Source organism: Protopterus annectens, chromosome 8.part0 (genome assembly GCF_019279795.1).
Source record: "Protopterus annectens isolate FY-2018-M chromosome 8.part0, PAN1.0, whole genome shotgun sequence".
Lineage (NCBI taxonomy): Eukaryota > Metazoa > Chordata > Ceratodontiformes > Protopteridae > Protopterus > Protopterus annectens.
The window spans coordinates 1,561,573,166-1,561,598,250 of NC_056741.1; the positions used below are offsets into that span (position 1 = coordinate 1,561,573,166).

General features: G+C 38.2%; 1 protein-coding gene across 1 annotated transcript in view; it reads left to right on the forward strand.

Moving 5' to 3' along the window:
* The window catches only part of LOC122809546 (neurogenic locus notch homolog protein 1-like), a 2,715,638-nt gene that overhangs the window by 2,584,971 nt on the left and 105,582 nt on the right, over positions 1-25,085 (forward strand). The window contains exon 20 of the mRNA XM_044081127.1: positions 18,655-18,823. Coding sequence (XP_043937062.1) covers positions 18,655-18,823 — 169 coding nt within the window. The remainder of the gene's footprint in view (positions 1-18,654; positions 18,824-25,085) is intronic.

Genomic DNA, 25,085 nt, shown 5'->3' on the forward strand with positions numbered 1-25,085 from the left:
GAGGAATGGGGGAAACGCATAAAGAAGTCCCATGGGCCAATCATGAACAAGTGCATCCCTTGGTGACTCCACCATTGGGGGGATTAGGGCAAAGTAGTTGCTGCATTTGGCATTGTCGGGTGATGCAAAATGGTTGCAGCAAGGCTGGCCCCATTTGTGGAATATCCCATCCACTACATTCTTACTGAGGGACCATTCATGTAGCCATAAGATGGCTCTGCTCAATTTGTCTGCAATCACATTGCATCTCCCCGGGATGGGCATTGCTGTTAGAAAGCAGTTGGAGGCTATCGCCCAGTGCCAGATTCTGAGAGCTTCTCGACAAAGTGGGTACGATCTGATTCCCCCTTGTCTGTTGATGTACCATACTACCGACTTGTTGTCAGTCTGTATTGCAATTGTCCCTGTAGGAAGACAGTCCTGAAATGCTTGCCATGCTAAAAGCACCACTCTCATCTCTAGGTGAGCCACGTGGTTTTGCCAGATGCCTTGAACTGTCTTCCTTAGAAAATGCCCCCCACCCCATCTGGGAAGCGTCTGTGGTCACTGTGGCTAGAGGTTGTGGGGGAATAAAGGAGCGGCCCTGAAGAATTGAGTGTGAGTGGAGCCACCATTGGAGATCTTTCCTGCAGGCCTTGGTTATCATCATCTTGTGAGGCATAGGAAGTTCCAAGATCGACCACTGAGCAAATAGTATCCATTGGAGTACTCTCATATGGAGGCAATCTAGAGGAACTAGTATGATGGAAGCAGCCATTTTCCCTAGCACTTGTAGAACCAGTTTTGCAGAGCCTTTGGATTTTTTTATGAGTGTTCTGATGAGATGACTGAGATTGTGTACTCTGTCTTGAGAAAGTCTTGTTATCTGAGTGGTAGTATCTATTTCTGCTCCTATGAACCTTAAGGATTGTGATGGTTCTAGCACAGATTTCTCGTAAAAAAACATAATCTCTTGATTGGAGTAAGTGATGCCTGGTCAGGTGGATACAAGCCAGTTGTCCAGGTGTGGGAACACACGGATCCCCTTCCATCTCAGGTGAGCCACCACTACTGCCATACATTTGGTGAACACTCTGGGGACTGCAGTGAGACCAAAGGGCAGAGCTCGAAACTGGAAGTGACTGGCTCCCAGCCTGAAGTATAAGAACCTTCTGGACCATCTGTCCATTCTGATATGGTAGTACCTGTCTTTGAGGTCTATACAGCACATCCAGTTGTCTTTTTCCAGGAACAGAAGTAACGACTGCAGTGTTACCATCCGGAACTTGGTCTTCTTTACTGATTTGTTTAGATTGCTGAGATCCAGAATGAGTCTCCAGTCACCCATTTTCTTTGAAACTAAAAAGAATCTTGAGTATATTCCGGATCCTTTCTGGTCTGTGGGGACTTCTTGGATGACTTGTTTGCTTAGCAACTCTTGAATTTCTATGGTTCCTTGTTCCTTTTGACTGGGTGGAACATCTGGAACAACTTTGTTTCTAGGTATAGGAAGGGAGAAAGAAATGATATATTCTCTGGATGTTATGTCCTGCACCCATTTGTCATTTGTTATTTTTTCCCAGGTTTCTCGTTGCAGGGATAATCATCCCTCAATTGCCTCCAGAGGGGAGCAATCGGGCACTCCTTCATGTAGAAATGTCTCCCAAAGAAAGATTCTCTGGAGCCTTGGTTTTGCAAACCCCCCCCCCCCCACACTGTGAAAGCAACATCTCCCATTGTTGTTTCCCCCTTCTGCCCCTGGGGGAGCTTTCATCTTGTGGGTCCTGATAAGACTTCTGGGATTTTCTGAACCACATTTTCTACTACCTTTTTGACCTTTAGGAAAGGGTCTGGTAGGAGTGGAGAAACATACTCCAATGGCAGATAAGGTCCTACCTTCTTGTTCACACCTGGTGAGCATTTCCTTCACTTTTGGCGCAAAAAGGGATAAGGCGTCAAAAGGGGTGTTAATGAAGGAAGACTTGAAGGGCTCCGAAAAATTGCAAAGGTGCATCCAAGCCTGTCTCTGAAGACAGATACCTGAGCCTACTGCCCTACTCACTCCATCCACTGTGTAAGAAATTAGCCTTATGGATGAGTTGACTACTGAGTTTAAGGTAGCGAGCCGAGCATTGACTTTCCCTGCTGCTACATCAGCTATAGCTCCTTGAAGGGAGTCTGATAACTCTTTAAACAGGTCCCTCTGAAATCTTGTGAAGTGAGTTAGGTAATTTCAGGACCGTAAGGCAAAGGTCACTGATGCAAAGACAAACTTCCCATATCTATTCATCATCCTGGAGTCTTTATTAGGAGGATGGATAGAGGTACTCATCTTAGATAGTTTCTTTCTGCTGGCCTCCGCCATGACACTGGCATAAACTCCTACACCTTTTGTAAGAAAATTTTTGTCTTTGGGACAGTAATGTATTTATTTGGCCTCCTAGGAGTAGGGTCTATGGTATCTGGGGTCTCCCCAGCCTTTTGAGAGACAAGGTCAATAAGCTCATCAAAAGGTGGAGTAAACCAAGAAGCTGCAGGGTGAGATGCAAAGGACTTCAGGAATACCGACTCCTCAGCTGGAGGGGGGGGGGGGACTGCGAATCACTTCTCTGTTTCAATAGTTCTAGGATGTCTCCAAAGAAGACATCTTCAGGAGGTGATAGTGGGGACCCTTCTGCCTCATCAAGGTCAGTATCAGATGTGACAGACTCTCCTAGGGAGTTTTAGATGTTTCCTCTTACACATCCTCTTCCAAGGGACCTCTTCTGTGGGGTACTCTGGAGAAGTTTCAGAAGAGGGGGACAATACCCTGAAGTAGATCTTGAGTCCTAACATCTCTGCAGACCTGTGGAGAGGGCCCATGAGACAACAAAGACACCTCACCTAAGGAGGGAGGAAAAACTGACAAAGAGTGTGCGCCAGACTGTGAAGCAGTCAAGGCCCTCCTTATTACCTCGAAGGCAGAACCTCCCCACTCTGAAAAGGTCCCCGGATCCAACAAGCAAGTTGTCAGTGCTGAAGGTCTCTTCAGAACTGAAGAGGGCAGCTCAGAATCAGAGGTAGAAATTGAGTTCATCCATGTCGAGGCCACCGGGGACATAACCAGTTCCAAAGATATCCTAAAATTCTCCAAGGACCCGGCAGGGGAGTGTCGGCTCCTAGAGTTCTCCTGCTCCTAAGGCACAGAGACGCTCGGGGATGATGTCATAACCAGGGAGGTTATAAGTCCCGGAGCTGACACTGACACAACTTGGATGTCAGAATCTTCCAGCCCCAAAGCAGGAAGACGAATCGGAGGAGGAACTACTGCAGGAGAAAGGCTTTTTGTCTGAACCGATTCGTTTGGGCTTGGATCCCCGAGAACTCTGGCAAAGGCAGGTGTCCTTAAAAGTCTCTCTGTGACCCTATCCATCTGACAGACTCCTGGTGGACCTAGTGGATAAGGAAGGTGATCTTAAAGCAGACAAAATTGGAGAAGGGAGCCTGGAAGAAATCTTGTCTACTGAAGGAGATCGGCTCCTGTGTTATTGCACCAAGGATGTTGTCGGTGCTAGTGGAGATTCCCGCTCCAAGGAAGTACTGGAGCCAGGAGTTAGTGTCAGTTCTGGTAGAGCCTTCAGATCTGTAAGTTTCCAAGCTTTCTTGCTTGGCTCTGATGAAGGTCTCTTAATTGGCTTGTCTGACTTTTCGGTTGATATAGCCTCAGAGAAAGGCATTTTCAAAAGGCCTTTCAATATCAGTTTGTTCTTACATTTCATCAAAGCCTGATGATTAAAGTTGTGGCAGATGGAACAAGACTCTTGTAGGTGTATAGCCCCTAAGCAGTACATGCACATGGTGTGCGAGTCGCTAAGGGGCATTTTTTTACTACACTTCTCACACTTTTTGAAGCCTAAAGGCTTGCCCTCCCTTTGAGACATTATCAAGGTAAGAAAGAATAGAGAAATACAAAATCACTCTCACTTAAAGAAATTTAAGTCCTCTAACTTAAACAGACTTAGAACACTCACACACACAGAAGAAAGTTTAAGGTTTTAAGGTTTTAAAGTTTTACGAAAGGGAAAAGGAACATCCTCTAACTTAAACGGACATTCCCAAAATGCCCTCTCACTTAAATTGATGAATGAAACAGGGAAGTGCTAATATGAAAAAAATATATAAAGAAAAATATATGAGGAAAGATAGAGAAAAATAGAGAAAATAGCAATCAAAAATGTTTACGCATCCCAGAGCTATGACTGACGAAACCTCTTCACTGCATAGCAAATGAGATCTGAGGTAATCAGGGGAAGGAATTATGGGTAAAAATGTAGCCCATGAAATTTGCTGAAGGCTTAGAGTTGGAATATTGGCCGAGATGGATCCAACACATCATATCCGAACCCACAAGTGAGAGTAAAGACAAGATTGACAACGTCACATCATATATTCTAGGACAGTTTTAAATAATACAGAAGTATGTTCACTTAAAAAAAATTAGATGGGGCTCTAAATAGTACAGAAGGAGATTGTCTACCTAGTGCAGCTGGAAACAAAGATATAAGAACCTCAGAGGAGCAGGAGAGTTTGACCACAATTGAAAGTTATTAGCTTAATGCCTCTGTTAGCAGCAGCCATGATAACTATACAGCCAAAACACTAAACTGCAGCTTTGGCCTTACTGACAGTCCTTTTTAAGAATACATAAACTTAACTGAAAATCATAAAAAGATAAATAAATCTTGTCAAATTACATGCCTTTTTTCTGCTGACAGAAGTTTTGTAAGTACTAGTCTCTCTCCTGTTTAAACAGGCCTAAGAATGCTCTCAATAAAAATTTAAAGATAGAATCATATCTCTCCACCAGACAATTTGTTTGTGAATGGTAGTTTTACCTACATTAGCCCACATAATCTGACATGAATTTACAACTGCTATCTGCCAGCATCTCTCTGGGAAAGTCCATACTTACTAAATTTCCAACAGAGAAGTTGCCACCTTTACTGCCTCAACAGAGGACAGAGCTACCTCTATAGGGTACCTATTAATATAGTCTCCCACAACCAACATGCATCTCTTACCAGCAGTGTTTGTGGTAATGCGATGTCCCACAGTGTCTCTGGATATCCTTTGAAATTAGTGGCAAACGCACATAACAAGCATTGGCTTATCATACTGCTTTGGTAGCCTTTAGGCACTGTTTTCTCACAGCTTTCACAATACCTAGCCTAATGTCTGTCTTTTTCTCATTGATGTGCTGAGTTTGAAGTTAAGATTATGTTGCTTGCTTGACAGTTCAGAGGGATGCCCTGGAATAAATGGCCATTCTCACATATTCAGGCATCTTTGTCATCTTACAGCCCCCCCCCTCCCCAAGTATTTCATATAGCAGTCTTTATTCTTTCAATCCCTGCTAAATTAACATTTCAAATTTAAATAATATCCTTTCTAAGCAAGACTGATAATGTCACCAGTGACATTGTTTTTCAGTCTCTGCCAAGAAGCAACAACACTTGAAACATTAGCCCCAGAATAATGTGTGATTATTTTACACAAAATAAAGTTTATAATGTGCTGTTTGATTTTATTTAAGTTTCACTGTTATTTTAGCTTTTTTGTGTAACCACATCCAGAAATGAAGTAATGGTAGGAATTCAGTATTCATTTACATACACATGAAAAGCATCATGGGTAAACAAAATAAAATGCCTCTGTAAAGGAGCTGCTTCCTGTTTATACATTGTGGTTTCACTGCTTCATCATCATGTGTTAATTTTCAGCGTTAGGTGTTCCATTTGCAAGAACTAGTTTGACAACTTGTCTTTCTATACATTAAGAAACTGCTTTGATTCATTTAACGTAGAAATACAGTAGTCTATACATTAATTTTGGTAGTGAGGCATTTTTGGGTTCAGTCTTTCATGGTGTCATGGCAGGAGTTGTCCTTATCAAAAAAATAAACTGCCAAAACAGCACAATGTTTACATCAAAAACTGCATAATTTGGTATTGTAGATGGTAAGGATGGTATATTTAATTCCAAAGATGTGTTACTTACACTTGCTTGAAGTTCAACCTTGAGTTATGCACGTGGAGGAGATAAATAGCTATCTGCTCTTTCAAAACTTAAGCCTATTCCCTGGGGAGAAGGCTAAATTGCAGAAATCTGTCTGGAAAGAATGCCCACTATATTTTTTTTCTTTTTCACTTCACAAGCTAATTGTGGTCATGTGTCATTTCTTATTGACTTGATTTCCAGACTATCACTTCTCTTTTCCAAATGCTGTTTTTATTTTATCAAAATTTGTATTGGCCGTCTGAACTCTAGTTCATAAGTTAATACTAGGCTAGTGATCCAGAGGACCACTAGTATCCTAGCCTCAATAACCAAAATTGTAGCTACTCATTGACAGGACTAATTTATACTGAATTTCAACCCCTTTCAATAAGGGCTTGAGGGACCAGATTCTGGGTGTATTTATGATTTAGGTTCATAGGTAAGTACTAGGCTAGCTTCCCTGATGGGCCATTTTAAGCCTAGCCAATTTCCCCAAAAGTGAGAATCAAACCTTGTACTTTGTTTCTGTGATGTAACCACCATAACCATTAAGCCAACCCCATTTGTCCAGGTTATGCTTAAGAGGGTTTGGGGGCTACTATGCTTTTTTTCCAAATTAAGTATATTCCTTAAAAGAAGAATTCTCTGGGTTGTATATCTGTCTCTCCAACAGGTCCATTTATGTTTTGATGGAAATTGAGTTCTCAAGCAGTGTTTATGGTGGTGTTAGTTTTGTTGATGTGCAGGGATGGGACCTTCTGAGGCTCTGTATGAAACTGAAAAAGAAACAGGCAGAGTGCTTTAAGGCAGTCTTGATAGCTCAAGGAAGACATACCCTTGATTATCTTAGGGAGGGAGTACTACAGTCTCTCATGCTGGGTTGTATGCTTAAATAAGTGCATTCCAAAGGAGCCACTGTACTCTATTAAGTTGAGAGGGATGAGAGCATCCATAAATCTGGAAGAAATATCCTCGGTGATTAGTCTGGTTAGGTAAAAGGATTTCCTAACAACAGTGGATACATGGTGTTTAAAGTTCATTGAAAGTGAAAGTTCACAGGTCTCTAATGACTGACTCAGCTTTCAAAGAGGTGTCACCTATGTGGTTCGTGCAGGGGTGCCCAATTTTGCCAAAGGATATAATGCTGCATTGCTTAGCATTTAGTTTTAGGTTATGGTCCAGGTACCACTTATTGGTATATGTTAGTCCCTTCGTAAAAATCTGAAAGTCAGATGGGGAGTTAATGATAGCTCCAAGTTTACTTGGTCAGCAACACACCTTTGATGGCATGAATTTAATGGAAAGGCTGAGGTTGAATAGGCTTAGTAGCATGTGTGCCAGACAGTGTTTGGTACTGACAAGAAGGCAGCCTGGCACATTATCATAACCCATAGAGCTAATGTTTTAGGCCTTACAGCATTCAGGATTAGCATGGAGATAATTAGAGGAGGATGCTGTGGGTATGCTAATAAGATGGGGAAAGACAGGGGAGTAGTTAGAGATGAATTTGTCCACTAACATTTTGGCCATACCCTCAGGGACTAAGGGGTTGCTGTTGTATATTGGCTCTGAACATTGGTGGGCATTACTTCTAAGGTTTTTGACACAGCTGAAGAACATTTTGTGGTTGTCCTTAGCAGAGATGACAATTCTCAATTCATACTTATTTCTGGAAGATTTGATTTTTAAGTTCTTTGTTCATTTTTTTAAGTTAATTTCTAGAAGATACTGTATTAAGTTTGCTTTTATGGGTTATGAGTTTTTATTCTCTTATAATATAATTTGTTTATACTAGGTTTCAAGCACAGAGGTTTATTCCTGAATTTGGAATTATATTTATGTCTTATGGGGACAAATGACTTGATAAATGCTTTGAGGAGGGCAGAGAATCATTCACAAATGTGGTAGTGTCTGAGATGGGATCAGAGGAGGGAGCTTAAATTTCATCAAGTCATGATTTAGCTGGATTGTGTTTGCCTTAGAGTAATCTTTAAAGGCAAAAAGATATTGTGGTAAGTCAGGTTTTACAAATCAAAAAATGTTTGTTTTCTTTTAGAAAAGGTAGAAATCTAGGCAGCACTTTCAATCATTATAAACATTCACATGACTCTAGTAGTCTGGAACCTATACAAACCACTATCACTGGCATCATTGCAGTAGGATGTTATCCTTGTGGACATTGTATCAATTGCCCCAAGATATACAAAACAAAGGAATTTACCAGTAGGAAATCCCCCATGGTATATGATATTAAGTTTTTTGCTAATTGTAGCTCTGATTGGCTAATCTATTTAGCAACATGCACATGTGGGGCCTTTTATATAAGCCAAACTTCAAGGCCTCTCAGACTGAGAATATCTGAACACATCAGTAATATCAAAAAAGGCAGGATAAATAATGCACTGTACAAACATTATCTCACACATCCAACTGCCAATTTTCTTTTCACTGTCATTCATATTATTCGTGGCAAAAAATCTAATAAAACTGGTTGGCACTCTTTGTTGAATTCTAAAGAAAAAAAGTGGATTATCAAATTGGGCGGTCTCATTTCACCAGGGTTAAATGACAAACTTTAGGATTGACCAATAACAACTGTGTTATGTGTATAAATATACAGCTTTGATTCTGCTTGTGTTACACTGATGAAGGCTGTATATGTGATATCAGCCGAAACCGGTCTGTGTATTTTCTTGCTGTTCTATGGATTTATAAAATAAATTTTAGTAATTTGAATCGGGTCAAGTTTTGCTGGCTTTACTTTTTTTGATTTGGCTTTCCCTGAGCCGTGCATCTGTTTCCGGGCAAACTTTATTTGGTTTAAGTCAGTTTTATTCATATAATAAGTACTACCAAACAGAGGTCTGATCTGACCACTGTAGGTGTTAATTAAGGGTAGCTATATTGGTGAGAACCAGATCTAATATTTTTCAAACCCTAATAGGGGCTTCTGGTTTAAGGAGCTGACTTTATAGAAGTCCAGAATCTTTGTGTTTATTTGAGGTGTGTAGGCTTCCCAGTTAATGGAGAAACAGAAGTCTCCCAAGAGATTAGTCTTATGCTTGATAATGAGGGATGTCAGTTTCCCTATATATATATATATATATATATATATATATATATATATATATATATACCTAATGGGTTGCTGGTGACATGGGGTGGTGTGGTAGTTGGCTATGATATGATATTGAGTTCTATTTACTGTGTCAAGGCTGTCATCTTGATTTATGAGCCTGGAGGTGAGATGGCTTCTTAGGAATACAGACAAGGTACTTGCAGCAACACCATCATTTTCTGCATTATGTCTAAAACAGTCATAAGCACTGAAACCCTGCACTGTGGGAGAGCTGTTGCTGTTCTGAAACCATGTTTCAGTAACTGTGGATACAGCTATATTTTCAAGAGTAAGGAATACCTGTAAGAAATGCAACTTCTTATTCAGGCTTATAGCATTGAGCAGTGCTTCTTTTATATAGTTTTAATTTTGATTGGTTATGTAGGTAATTTAGAGGTGACTGACCCTGCCTAAAAAGGCATTGTGGGGGGAGGGGTTGCCCTGGCCGTTATACTGGAACCATAAGGGAAAGAGGTATAGGCCATCCCTTACAAAACAGCCAAGTTTGTCAACCATCTCCTCCTAGACAGATACATATTGTATCCTGTTAGAATGACACCAGTAGCTAAGCCAGTAATTGAAGTCAGTTGTCTTTTATTTGCATTGTATCATTATTCTTGGTTATGGGTGGATAGTGGTCAGTACTACTTTCACATCAATTTCAAATGCATATTCTGAGAGCTCCATCATGTTCCTGTCCATATGATCCAACAGTTATGACTCAAGTCATTCACTCCCACATGCACAATGACCATGTCATATGCGTACTTCTGGTGAAAGAATGAATGCCCAGTTTTTCACTGCAGATCCTATATACTAGTGATGATGTACATTTTTAGCAATGACTGCATACATTTAATTCATAAAATTATCTTAACCTTATTTAAATGTTAATAAATATAATCATACGTAATGTGGGGTAGAGAACTTTAGCATTTTAAGAATGTAAAGATTTAGCCATTATTATATATGTTACTCAATACTTCACCATAAATCCTAATAACATCTGTAGCATTGCGGATAACAAACTTTTAGTTGGAAAATCCATGAAGGGTGAAGTTATGGAAGGAGTTTTCAGTGATTTAATTTAAGTTCATGAGTTCAGTCACATTATTTTACTAAACTTGAGAAGAGTGTTGTGCATTATCTCAGTAAGTTAAGAGGTATGAAGGCCACAGATTTCCATCAGCAGTTAGAATCTCTGGTCTTCTTCTTGGAGTTTAGGAGGTTAAGGGGTAAAATTTTATCTTCAAAGTTACCCCTTTATCTCTTGAAAAAAAAAATCTATTTGAAAAATATTGCTTATACAAAGCTCAAAATAGGGGACCCCTGAAACTTAACTGATGCTGTAGAGACATGATGCTAAAGCAAATATATTTGTAGAAGAAAAATCTGATATAAGTTGTATGAGATTTGCAAATAGCATGCAAAAAGCTGTGATACACTTCAAGTAAATACAATTTTATTTTCATGAAGACATATGAATGAAACTGGTTGCTTCTTCCAGTAAAACTTGCAGCAATAAAAATACAGTAGAGCTTAAAAAGACAAACTAGTTTCTCAGATCTGCACACATTTCATCACTTATATTGTTTCTTGAAATGTTACTCAAGATGCATTTCAATATTTTGGAGTTTATCCCAGATGTATGCAACTATAGAGATAGGAAAAGTATATCAGATTGAAGGAAATACTGCCAAAGACATCTAATGGAAGAGAGAGTGTGTGTCTTTTAATCACTTGCTGCCATACTTCTATAATGTGCACAAAGTAACTGCATTCCTGGGTATAGATTAGACTAGAATGCATTTGCTTGTGAAACTGTGGAACTGATATTTAGAGTTTTAAGTCAGAAGTAATTCAGTAAAACCTTTTGCTACTGGTATTGATAGGGTCCAAATAAGCTTTTAATAGTTATTTTTTTATCCCATATGCCTGTTTAAAATCACTTTTTTTGTATGTTTTGCAAGATTTGTATGTTTAATTTTACAAGATACATTGTTTAATTTTATTTTGGGTATATAGTTGTAGTATTCAGTTTTAAATGCTTGTGACTTTTGCTTTGTTTCCTAGCTTTGTTGGCTTCAAACTTTTGAAGAGTTACAACACAGGCTTTTCCTAGTGTACAGATTTCAAGGTTAGATTATTTTAAGAGTAAATAATAACTGCATTCTTTATGTCCCTGAAAGTATGCATTCTGGCAGATTTAATACAAAGACAGGGAAGATACTGTTACTTAAGTGCTGTCATTAACCCCACCTGGAAATATTTCAGTGTATTTAGTTACAAAATAATCTTAGACAAGTTTCCATTACTCTTAGTAGGATTGTACTGGAAGGTGCTGGGCTAAATATAAGGTGGATGAAATCCTGGGAAGCCATTTGTTAGAATTCTGATCTGCAGCTGAGCAATATAAAGTTTATTTGGGCATGGCACATGTTGGCTATTACCCGAGGGAGCAGTGAACATCTTCTGTATTATCTTAATTGATGGCAGTGTATGGTATTAAACACCTGTTTGTTCTAGCTGTCTTCATAAATAATAATAAACCCACAGTTTGGTTCTGTGACAGAGTGGCTGGAAATTGAAATTATCTGCTATAGGAGATAAGTAATATTTCTAGTACCGAATGCTTATACAGAAACAGGCACTTAGTTGTAGACTTAGAAGTATGCTTTTCTACACTTTCCTCTTGTCTAAATTTGAACTTTGATACTGCTATAGACTATACATGTTGTTAGTGTTTATTAGTATTATTATTATAAGCATTATGTACATATGCATTATTTTGACATGATTAATCTTGCAAGTTCATGTATTTATGTAATGGTTGCTGTTAGACTTTTGTACCTATAATGTTCCATTAACTATGATTATAAACGATTGACTGATTGTCTTACATTAATCCAGTACTTAAGTACAGATGTATAAGTAATGAGCACAGAATAAAGTGGTTTCTTCTTCAACATTTTTTTCTTCCTTTATCTTTGTTTCTTTATTCTTCATGTATTCTTTCTTTATTGTTAGGTGGAATATCAGAATGTCATTCAATTACTTTTAAAGCCTTCCTTCTAGTGCATTTACATAATTTAAGTTTCAATAATGAATGAGCTTTTTAAATTAGCAGTATGGTAATAAAAGGTATTTATATTTTTAAATGATTAGAGCATCATTTAAAGTGCATTGGTCACTCTTCTACTCATCGTGTTAAAGTTGCAAGTGATTTTGCTAAGTAAATGAAATTAATAGTATGCTGCTGGATGTTTTAGTGTCACTGGTTATTTCTGCACAACCATACCCAAAAATGACATCATGGCAGGTTTTGGGTAATGATTTACATACTTCTGTAAAGTATTATGATTAATCAAGAACGATTTATTTTTTAAGAAGAGCAGCTTCTTACTTAAATTATAGTTTCATGCGTTCATTTTCAATGTAAGGTGTTCCTCTTGCAAGAACTAATTGACAAGTTGTCTTTCTCAAAAGCAAGACACTCCTACCGATTCATGCAGCATGAAATTACAGTAGCCTGTGCATTTTGGGTTCAGTCTTTCATGATGTGTTATGGCAGGGATTTCCAGCTCCAAGTAAACTGTCAAGGGATGCATTTGACACACCATGGCTGAAAAAATAAAATAACTTTAATAATAAAAATAATAAAATGTATATGGTGAGCACTTTCATGGTTCAACACACCGCTTCTTCAGACCAGTAAAATTACAAAAGTGTAACACACCTGCTTTTAAAATCAGGTGCTTTTAAAAGCAGGTGTGTTACACTTTTGTAATTTTACTGGTCTGAAGAAGTGGTGTGTTATACTGCAAAAGCGCTCACCGTTGTTATTTTATTATTTCAGCCATGGTGTGTCAAGTACATTTTGGAATACTTAACACATTTTTCGTGTGTTTTGGCTTGACCTTTATCTGAATACCGATTTTAGATTTGGAAAATGTCAAGGGATCCTCACTATCAAAGAAATAAAATGCAAGAAAACATGTTTAATTGCTTGAAAAAACTGTAATTGAATATTGTATATGATAAGGAGGTTATACCCAAGTTCAATGGCTTGTTACACTTGTATCAGAAAGTGAACAATATGCTTTTAGAGACTGCTTCTCTATAAATATCCTAGTGCTTCCATCATTTACATTATGTTAAAATTTCTGTTTACAGAAACTGGAGACATTTTCATCATCATAAAACCCTCTTTTCTACTTTTAGATGGGTTGAATATTTCATTACCTGTTGTCACCTCTCTCAATTCAGTGCCATTGTCCTACCTTCAACAGTCTTTCCTGACTGTCACACATCTTCTCTAATGCCGTCCATCAGTCGCATCTCCTCTTGCCTTATTCCTATCTTTTTCAAATCCTCTTTACAAAATCATTTGCTGCTTCCCAGCACATATAACTAAACCACTTTAAACTGTTCTTGATCTTGTGTACAACCTGAGCCACTTTGACTTATAGATCTGATGTCCTCCTTTCTTCATGTGCTGTACAATGTGCATCCTACTAGCCATGTCTCCATCACCTCAAACTTCCTCAGCTGTTTTGTCTTCACTGCCCAGGTTTCTGTCCTATACCAAAGAAATGAGTACACCACTGTTTTGTATTCCTTACATTTTAGATTCTTTAGTATTTTTCTGTCACATACTACCCCTGAAACTTTGTGCCCATTATCTGCAGCACATTTGATTCTAGCTTTGACCTCCTGTTTCTGGTCTGCGTTCTCCTCAGCCACGCCTCCTATATACTGGAAGCTATCAACATGCTCCATTGTTTTCCTGTCTATCTGAATTTTCAGCTTCTCCTGATTACCCCCCCATTTTTTGCCATAACCCCTGTCTTGTCTGTACACAGTTTAATCCTATGTGCCTTTAGTTTTGCATTCTGTCCTTATCATTTGCTGAAGTTCCTGCTCTGTCTCCTTGCAGTGCCATATCATTTGCATGCAGCAGCTTTTTTTATTTGTCCCCATCCACCTGTCTGTTTATGTGATCTGTCACCAGCGTGAACAGGAGTGGATTCAAAGCTGAATCATGATGCAATCTCACTCCACCCAGGAAACCTTCTGTCAGTCAGTACACTGTTCATACTGGTCTCATTTAGACCTTGACCATAACTTGCAGTAATTCTATGAATGTTTCTGTGACTTTGAACCATTGCTGGATTGCCCAAATCAGTTTTCTTGGGACGTTGTTGTATGCTTTCTCTATGTCTAGGTATAACTTGTTGAATGTTTTCCTCATCCCCAGCTTCTTGTCCACTGCATTCCTTACTATAAACATTTGGTCAGTTGTGCTGCATTCTGATATGAAGAAAACTGCTCATCTTTCATCTTTACTTTCTACTACTTTGCATTTTCATTTATCAGTCAATGTCTCCATCATTTTCATGCAGCATAACAGGAATCTGATACCTCTGTACTACCAGCATTTGTGAATATTCCCTTTATTCTTATACACTTGTATTAAAATGCGGTGGTGGTGCTGCGGTAGCATTGTCGCCTCACAGTAAGACGCTATCCGGTTTGATTCTCAGCTAGAGCGTCTTCTGCGTGGAGACATGCGTGAATGGACGTACCTTCGGAGAAGGTTGTGCGTCAGGGCTGGTAACACGGCACGTAAAAATCAACTACCAATAATTAGTGGACCGGAGTTCTGCTGTGGCGACCCCTAACCGAGAAAAGCCGAAAGACACAACAACATTAAAATGCTTATTCTGCAACAAAACCAAAAACCTTTAGGAACTATTCCAAGGCTAACCCGTTCTACTAAGCAACACCTTGGCTAAATTCCAAGCACTCCCAAACCCAATAAACACCACAGCATATGCTGAGCTATTTACAAAATCTCTTTACAGCCATATTTGGGTTACTAGCAGAATGAAAATGCATTTTGTCAAATGTGTTTTCGTCGACACATGTACGGCGAACAGGCAAAACAGTGAAGCAGCTGTTCAGCGAATTCTTTCCCTGGGAAAAAAGTTGCGAACAGGCAAAACAGTGAAGCAGCTGTTCAGCGAATTCTTTCCCTGGGAAAAAAGTTGCTTGACCGCTTTGTTGATTTGCCGTGTTCTGAAGTGTAGTGTGGTCCCTTGTACAGTATAGCTCCCGAGTGTGAATGTGCAACAGTTACTGACCTTAGGGTTAGGGTGTGGGTTAAGGTAAGTGCATATGATTTAAAATGTTTACTGTTTTTATTTTCGTTAGATGTATGGTTAGGTTACGTGCATATGTGTATTTAGTTGTGTACTGTTGTTTTGGGGGGTATAATTAGGGTTAGGGTATGTGTGTATGTGCTTGGAAGTGTTTAATGGCTTTTTTTTTTTTTTGGGGTTGGAACAGCGATTTCTTTCCCTAGGAAATAAATCGCTGTTCTGTGGTTTCGACATTTTCAGCTTTAGCTGAAAATGTGTCAATGAAACACCGTTCGCTGTTTTCAGCATTTGGTGTTTCAATATAGACCCCCATATTGATATCTGTATATAGTGAGCTGTGCCCACTCGTAATAAGAATATTACAAACTCATAAAACAAGCGATCCTGGTGAAATCACAATATCAATCAGATATACAACAAAAGAAAATCTTGACCACGAATAGGAGGAACAAAGCCATACATATTAAAAGCCCCTGACCAATCTAAGCAGGCAGCTAAGGGGGTTAATTAATACTTCAAAGACAAAATTTGAAGGAAAAATAGCTTCTCAGGCAAAGGATCAAAGCAACATTTTCTACAGCTCTGTCCATAAACTTAGGGGAAATACACAACAATGTGCAGACCTTATTGTAAATGGCATCACTCACACGGAACGGAGGCCATTGCCAACCTTACGGCTAACCAGTTCAGCTCAAATCCCCCCCCCCCCATAGCCCAAAAGAAATACCACATACCACTATATCCCCAACCATTACTAGTGAACAGATCAATGCACTTTCCAAGACCAAAACACTGCATGGATGGGCCCTTATAATGGTTCGGGATGTTTAATAAATAGCACAAAACATGACTTCTCTAGTCCACTTGAATCACTTTTCAGCTGGACCCTCCAGTCAGGTTTTGTGCCTAAGGAATGGAAGGTGGCTACAGTCATTCCCCTGCACAAAGGAGGTCCAACCATTAATCTGAATAACTACAGGCCCATAAGTCTTATTGACGTCATATCTAAGGCCATGGAAAGAATCATCATGGACATGATAAACAAAGACATAGCTAACCTGCAAATGTTGGACCCATCACAGTTTGGCTTTGTTAAAGAAAGGTTATGCCTATTAAATATGGTGGATTTTTTTGAGGGAGTCACCAAAGCATTGGATGAGGGTAAGACTGTGCACACAGCTTACCTTGATCTGGACAAGGCTTTTGATACAATACGCATCGCAGGCATTATGGACAAGCTCATTAATTTAGATATAAACCCTTTTATCACCAGCTGGAGAGCAAAATGGCACAATGATTTATCCCAGGAGGTCAAAATAGGCGAGTCCACCTCCACCAAGAGGCTAATCACTAGTAAAGTTCCCCAGGGCTCTGTACTAAGCACCCTCTTTTATGGCATCTATTTCTCTGAAATGGAAGCAAATGCTGAAGGTTTATGGCTGACTAAGTTTGTAGATGATTGCAAGCTGGGGGTTATCAACTCCCCTGTAGACACTAGCATTTTTCAAGAAGGTCTATCTCTGGCTAACAAATGGTACCAAAGCCATGGTCTTACACTCAATGCTAAGAAATGCATAATTGTACCCTTTGGGAAGTCAACCGTCCCAGATAATTACCACATTGATAATATACCCCTAAGAGATGACCAGTGGTCAGGGATCTAGGTACGCACAAAGACAGTAGCCTTACCTTTGACCACCTTGTGGCCACAATGGTGAGGAAATCCTATTATGCTGCACAACTTATAAGTAAGGGTATGGCATCCAGGTCCAAAGAGGTCATTATCCACTGAAAACCACCCTTATCAAGACAAGCATAGAGTACAGTGATCCTTTTGGTATGTACCTGACCAGGCATATGTAGCAACTAGAGCGACCTCAAAGGTTCCTTACAAAAAGAATACAATGTGTAACAAACCTGCTTTATGCACAATACCTTAAAGCCCTTTCCTTCTACTCAGTCTCCTATAGATTGCAGAGGAGGTGATCTATGCCTGGTTTTCAAGGCATCTGCAAACCCCACATTTATGAATCTCCTACATATTCGTAAGTCAAAAAGTACCAGAAATACAAGGTCTATGGACCTGAATTTTGTCTGTGACTTAAAAAGAACATGCTGGAGAGACAGATTTGTGACCCAGAGACTGTCCCTCCTGTGAAACAGGTTTCCCATCCATGTGAAGCTGAGTTTGTCTTTTACCCAGTTTAAGTGCAACCTAAACCAGTGGGTGGGGAATAGGGGATTTACACTGGGCCTGGCACCCATGTCCCTTATGGACAGAGGTAGCTTATAAATGCCTAGCTCTGTGTCCTATTCAAATATAGGACATCATTATTTTTCCAGGAAAATTTGGCTAGGCTTTGAAAAGCACCCCAGGTCTTTAGCTTAGTAAAAGTCTATGAATCTATAAATCTGGGACACTCAAGAGGATCATGTCAGTTTCTCTGACTTCATTTTCCTTAGTGCAGTATGTCGTTTTGCTAGGATGGGTTTACTTTCCCCTTTCATCGTCAGCTGTACATATGGCAGCACAGCTTTGGTGAGGTTTTAGGTTCATAGGTGAATACTAAGCTAACTGCCCCAAAGGGCCATTTTAAGCCAAGTCAATAACCTGAGGTCAAAATCAAACCTTGTACTTTGTGTCTGTGAGGCAAAGACCTTAATCATTATGCCAAACCCGCCCACCATAATAATAATATCCATATGTCAACTAGATAGGACTGCTGGACACACAATCCCTTTTCAGGAGTGACCCAGGAAGCAATGTCTGCTTAAGTGATTTGCTCATAGTCACACAGTATGCAAATGAGGGCTGAGGAAATCAAACCCTGTACCACAGGAATTACAGTTTACAGGTTTAGCCCTCTGGCCAGCTGTTAGATGTTTTGTTCATTATCAGGCTGAAACATTCTCATGTTTCCAGGAAAACAATATCATTTCTTGTCACATTTTAGGATGTAGCCTGTTGATTTACAGTTGTGTGTTTAGAAACTATAAAACTGCCAGTGAAGCATATGATTGACATTTTTAGTGAAGAGAAGTAAAATCCATTCTCCTTTGTGCCATTTCACAGTTAGGAAAATAAACATATGGGTAAGAAAAGCAGTATATCATCAATAAGTAGTTCTAAGACTGTAGTGAGGATGGAGTATTCAATCAATCAGAGCAGAAAATATATAACATTCAGGAAACTGCTAATCACACATAGGGCAAACAGTACCTCCAAAACCTTTCTCTATACATATGCTGAAAGAAGGAAAAGTTTATTCTTAAGGTAACATCAAATGTAATTAAATACATTGTGACTTTGGTAGCATGGCATGGCTTTTCACACCGTCATATTGTCTTTTATCAATCTAGAGCCTTCTGCACTGGATTTGGTAATAAAGTTCCTACTGGACTGTGTGAAGCTGGCTACTTCTGCACTGGTAGGGCAGACACTCCTGCTCAGCATGAGACGATGGAAGGACATTATTCATCTAAGGGTGCGTTTCAAGCTCTGCCATGCCCCCGTGGCACATTCCAACCTGTAAGTAATTATTTTTTTCTTAAAGTCAGTTCAATAATTCCAAGAATGTGCATGGGTAGTATGATTTGCATTTCTCATAACACAGAAGAGTAAAAGTGTGCTAAACAGCATAAATATAATCTTTTGACTACTCTTATATTATTTATTTATTTATTTATTAACTTATAAGGCAGAAAGGATGAAGCCTTATACACCTTTCCAGCAACACAGAAAAAAGTATGAGTAGGACAGAAGGTTTAGCAATATAACTGCCAAACTTCAGCAGCATGTAAACTGTTAGATGATAGGGTTACCAGCTGTCCCTCTCTGAGAGGGAACGTCCCTGTTTGGGCAGTTGTGTCCTGAAAAAAAAAACCCTAACAAAATAGAAAATGTCCTGAGATTTTAGGACAAAACAAAATTCCTACCTTTTCTTTAATAGTTGCATAAAACAGTTATTTTGTATCTGAAACATCTAAATGTTATATGAAATAGCATAAGCAGCTCAAACGGTACAAGAATAAGCTTTTATTTGGGCAAAAAAGTGAAGCTCTGCTCTATGCATTCAACATGGGTATGTTTTGTCCTGCAAAATGTCACATTTCTATAAAAAAAAAATGTCACAGTTTGGGCATTTGAAAAAGTGGCAACCCATGACAGTTTTTACCATATTGTGGCAGACAAAAGCAGAGCAGGGAAGGAAGTAATACTTTATTAATTGTGATTTTTTTTTTTGGTATTCTCAGTTTTGTTTTTAGGACATTGTGGTTTTGTATATTATGTCTTATCTTAAATCACTGAAAACCCAAATCTTCACCTAGTACAGTGGCCATACTGAGATACAGTAAAGGTATTTTTTGGTTACCATCTCATGTAACTTTTCTGTGGAGTTTGCCATGTCCTTTCAGTGGCCACATAGATTTTCACCAAGATCATCAGCTTCTGGGACTTTCAAGCTGGCTGCACACTGATCAACAGCTTAGCTTCAGCTCCCCCAGTGTGAAAAAAGAAACTGAGTAATCAGCACTAGTAATTCTGACAATTTTAGTAAAATTCAGTTACTGGCTAGTAAGTACACTACCTGGATGACAGCAAAGAAGAAACCTAGCCTAAAAGAAAATCAACTACAAAAGGTAAAGAGAAAACACTGACTGAGAAGAATCCTGCAGCTGTTGAGTAAAAAGCAGTTCAAGCTCTGGGTTCAGTGGCTTCCAGTAATTTAGAGGAAAATAAATTAAATGTGCTTAGATCTGATTAAAATAAATGAAACACTGAGGAAGTGTATCAATTCAAATAACAAAAGGCTGGAACAATGGAAGAAGCTTTAAACAGCTGTTCAGATGAACTGATAAAAATGCAAAAATCAGAGGCTGAAATGAAGAAAAGGCTGGCTAAGTATGAGACTGCTCAATAAGAGCTATTTCAAAAATTGGTAGAGTAGGAGGACAGAGCACACGGAGAAAACCTGAGATTTTCTGCTGTACCAGACACACTGGAAGGAACAGACTGTATTAATTTTATGAAAGCACAATAAGCAACTAGACTGATATTCCAGTGCAGGATTTGTTTAACTGAAAGAGCACACCATGTGTATACTCCAAACCTGGCCACGAGAAAGCCATCACGGCCTCTATTAGTAAAGATGCAATCATAACAGTAGAAAGAGTTGATCCTGACAAAACTGTGGCAGAAGGGCAAAGCATTAAAAATAGAGACAGTAGATTGTTTGTGGAAAATGATTATTCACCGTACACTAGCAGAAAATGTATCCCAGCAATTAAGGAATGTCGAAAGGCAGGTGTGAGATTCAAGCTGCTGTATCCAGCTGTCTTCAGAATATTTTTTCTTGGAGGATCAACGTCTTTTTTGATACAGAACAGACTAAGTAGGAAATACAAAAATGTGTTCAACAAAAAGTGATCCATCAAATAGAAGGGGACTGTTTCTTAATATTCCGGTAATAAGGTCCATATAGAGACTTTGCCAGTGAAACCTTTTCCAATGCTCCAAAGGAAAATGCTTGAGGGACAGAAAAAAATGCAGGAGTTGACTAGAAGAATTAGGATTACAATGGACTTGAACTGGAGTCTAGGTTTGGAAGATGGAGATGAAAATGAAGAACAACAGAAACACTGAAGTTAGTAAATAAATGTGAAACTATAAAGTATCCATCACATTTGTGAAGTGTAGCTTTACAAGAAAAAGTGCTGAGAAAAACTGGACTTTAGTTGACTTTGTTAAACATGTGGGTGGACTGAAAGGCATATACCTCACTTCATGCCATTAATATTTGAAGGACATTAAAAGGAAAGAAAAAAAGAGTAACTGTAAGCAAAACAATTTATGTTCTTAACAGTGTCTGTGTAAAATATTTCATTGATATAAATGGCATGCTATATAGTAATGCATTTTCAGTGATTGTTATATGTGATAAAGATACTAAATCACACAAGTACTTTTTTGTAGGTGTAAGAAATGTAGGCATTACAATGTAAAAAGAGAAGAAAGGCTAGACAAAAGCATGTTTAAGTTAATATGCTGTAATCTTAGACTGTTGAAATGGAGGGGGGTGAGTTGTAAAAAGTGTACTGATTATAATATATTTAAAGATGACATGTTTTCTCTTACTTTTGCATAGATGAATGTCTGGATCAATGCCCCAGGCTTAATCTAATAAGTTTCTTCTATAAGCATGTGTGCTATAAAAATAAGAGAACACTGTCAACGTAATTAAAAGTTCAGCAAATAAATGTTCAGTGTGAGATGAGAAGTCTGTATCTGGAGAAGTTTTACATTCTGTTCTTATGTTTCCATGGAGACAAGCTGACTGCAGGTCCAGGCAATAAATCGTGAGAGCTCTGGGCATTGTTTGCTCAGATAAATATAAAATTAAAAGGCACAAGTGCAGGTAGATTATGTAAAAACAAAGTTTGAAATTATTGGAAGTGAATAAGAAATAGCAGTTTTCCTAGTACCTAAATACCGCAATGTGTTTACTAGAACAGTGCATAATTTAGTTTTATTTAAAGATAATAAGTATACTTTTCTTCAGGCTAAAGATTAAATGTTTTCTGAAAGCATACATGCTGTTTTCCACAGCTGGGAAGGGGATATGGATAAGACAAGAACATAAATCAATTAGTGTAAGTAGGAGCACAGGCTGTTGCATGGATAAAGTTAATTTTAGGGTAAGGTAATAAGTGTGGGTGCAGCTGTTGATTTGGGACAACTCTTCCTATCAAAAGGGTTAAACTTCATTATATGAAGATGTACATAGTTTTGTGTGTTTGTTTTAACTTAATACGTTATTTGTGGTGTTTGTTTGAGGGTTTTCAATAAAACAAAAATGTATTGTAAAATGTGGCATATGTTCAAATGGAGATGACAGGAAACAGCGGTATAAAGGATCAACCTGCCAAACATTAGTGGGTCCATGTAATACAAAAGCTGGAAATAGGCATTTAGAAAAGCTGATATATATATATATATATATATATATATATATATAAAATAGCTGGGTATAATAACTTCTTATCATAATGGCTGCACTCTCCATATTATTTTGGAATAGTAATGGCCTCACAGATCAGAATATCGAATTATATTAAGAAATGCATAGTGCAAATAGCAATGTTACAGGAGACACATTTGGAGAGAATGAGCATGTGAATTTGATAAAGAAAGGATTTTTAAGGACGGATATTTAGCTGAATATCTGAGGAAAGGAAAAGGGCAGTACCTATACTAACCACTAGAGGAGCTTCAATAGTGATAGAAGAGAGGAAAAAATATAATAATGGTAGATTTGGGGTAATAAGGAATTATTACCAAAGGAGGAGGATTGCATTGGCATGCACTTATATTTCTCCTAAAACTGGAGTTATGGAGCTTAAGAAAATGTTGAGAGAGACAATCAGCTTTCATCAGGGGAATATTGCTCATAGGTGGGGGGCTGGAACTTGATTTGCAACAGTGAGCATGTATATGGGGGACCTAGAAAAGAAAATGTAGCAAAAGAGGGTAGATTTCTGAAGAAATGTATGAAAATATTTGGTATAGAAAATGTGAATTCAGTGGTAGGAACTCTTGAGAGAACTTTTATATTATTCCCCAATGTACAATCATTGGGCTAGACTAGACACAAATTATATTTCACATGAACATGTACATTTAATTGAAGGCTTTGACACTCGTCCAATAACTATTTCTGATCATATGCCAATAGCAACAGGGAAAGCAGGGAAATAAAGTAACAAGTGAAACACTGCCACTTCCCTACCTGTCTGTTAAAAAAGGATGAATTTAATGAATGGGTAGTAGAAATTATTCAAGAGTTATTAGGGAAGTAAGACATTTTTTCAGCAGTTATAGCTAGTGAGTGGGATAAAATGTAAATGGAGTTTAACAGTAGGGTGAAAATAAAAAGATATGGTTAAGAAGTAACACGAATTATTTAGAGGGGCTGGCAAAGTATTGCAGAATAAGGGGAATCTCATAGACCAAGTGATGCAACTTCATAGTGTCGAAGAGAAAATAAGGGAGTATCTGAATTATATGCATGAGTTTAGAAGGATTGCTGTTAAGCAACTTTTTTTTTTTTTTTTATAATAACTCCAGAACACAAAAACGTTTAGCACAATGACTTTGGCAACATAATTAAAAAGAGTTGTTGCCAAACTTAGGGATGATATAACAAGAAAAATAACCAAAAATCTTGTAGAGGTATCAACAATATTTTGGAAATTTTATGAACATTTCTATAAAGCATAGAAATGTGGAAGGCAATAAACAAAACAAATGGAAATCTTTATGGAAGACTTAAACATGCCAATGTTAGAGGTAGGTGAGACTCAACAATTAACAGTTAAGACAGGAGGAGAGGAGATAAAAACTGTGACGTATAATCAATCTGCAGGAAAGTCTCCAGGATTAGATGACATTCCTGTTGAAGTTTGGAAGCTAGGAGGGAAGAAAGTGTTAAAGAACTGGAAGATTTTGTTTAGCAGTATTTTAAAAGGTGGGAAAGCACCAACATTCTAGAAGAAAGTTATGGTGTCTGTAATACCTAAAGATGGTAAAGACTCATCAGACCCAACTTTGTATAGGCCCATTTTTCCCTTATAATTAAAGTGTTTATGTCCATAATAGCTAAAAGAATGGCAAAGATGTTGCTAAAATTGCTAAGTATGGATCACTGTGGTTTTGTGGATAGGAGGCAAACATTTGATAATATTAACAGGACAAAGATGATCCAGAGGGAAGCAAAGTGTAAGAAAATAACCCTGCTGTTGGTGAGTCTTCATGCAGTGAAAGTAGTCAACACAGAAAGCTGTGAGTTTTTGAGTATGGAATGAAAGCATTTGCATTCCCTGATACAATAATAAGGTTAATTAGAAGGCTATATAAGAGATCAGAGGCATAAATTATAGTGTGCACTTGTGTGTGTGTGTGTGTGTGTGTGTGTGTGTGTGTGTGTGTATCTCTAATAAGTTCTGTCTGAATAGAGGAACCAGACAGGGATGTTCTTTTTCCCCTTGTCATTTATGTTATATTTAGAGCCAATGAAAGAAAATAAGGGGCCAGAAAAGGACATCAGTGTTGTAGAACACTCTAAGACAGCTTCATGTTTTTTTTGTGATATAAAATGAATGCAGACAAAATAAATGCTATAGCTGTAAATTATGTACCCACACATGAATTAATTCAGCAAAGAATATGTGGGAAGAAACTAAACAAAAGATAACACAAAAACTGAGAAACTGGAAGCTCTTATTTAAGGATACGGATATCAAGATAAATGTGTGAAAATGCTTTTACTTCCTTTAGTTTTATATACAGGTCAAGCATATTTTTAGTAACCAGAGAAGTTGTGGACAGTAATTAATAGAGACGAAAGATTTTATCTGGGAGGGGAAGAGGCCAAGGGTGGGTCAACTGGGATAAGTTGATCCTTCCAAAAGTACAAGGTAATTTAGGACTACATGATTTGAAGGGATATTTTACAGCTACACAGTTAAGGCTCATATACATAACACAAGCAGAAAGCTATAACTCAAAGTGGAAAGGTACAATGATAAAGCAGGTGGAAATTCATGAAACAAGGACAGAATAGGATTTTGGATACAGATCCTGAAGGAGAATAACTACAGCCATACAGAATATTGTACTTGTAAAGTAGCAAAAAGTATTCTAAGAATTAAGCCATTGCAAGAGTAGAGAAAGAAGATTCTGCTGATAATGATGGCTGCAGTCAGGGGTACAGAGAATAAGCAATAGGATGCTG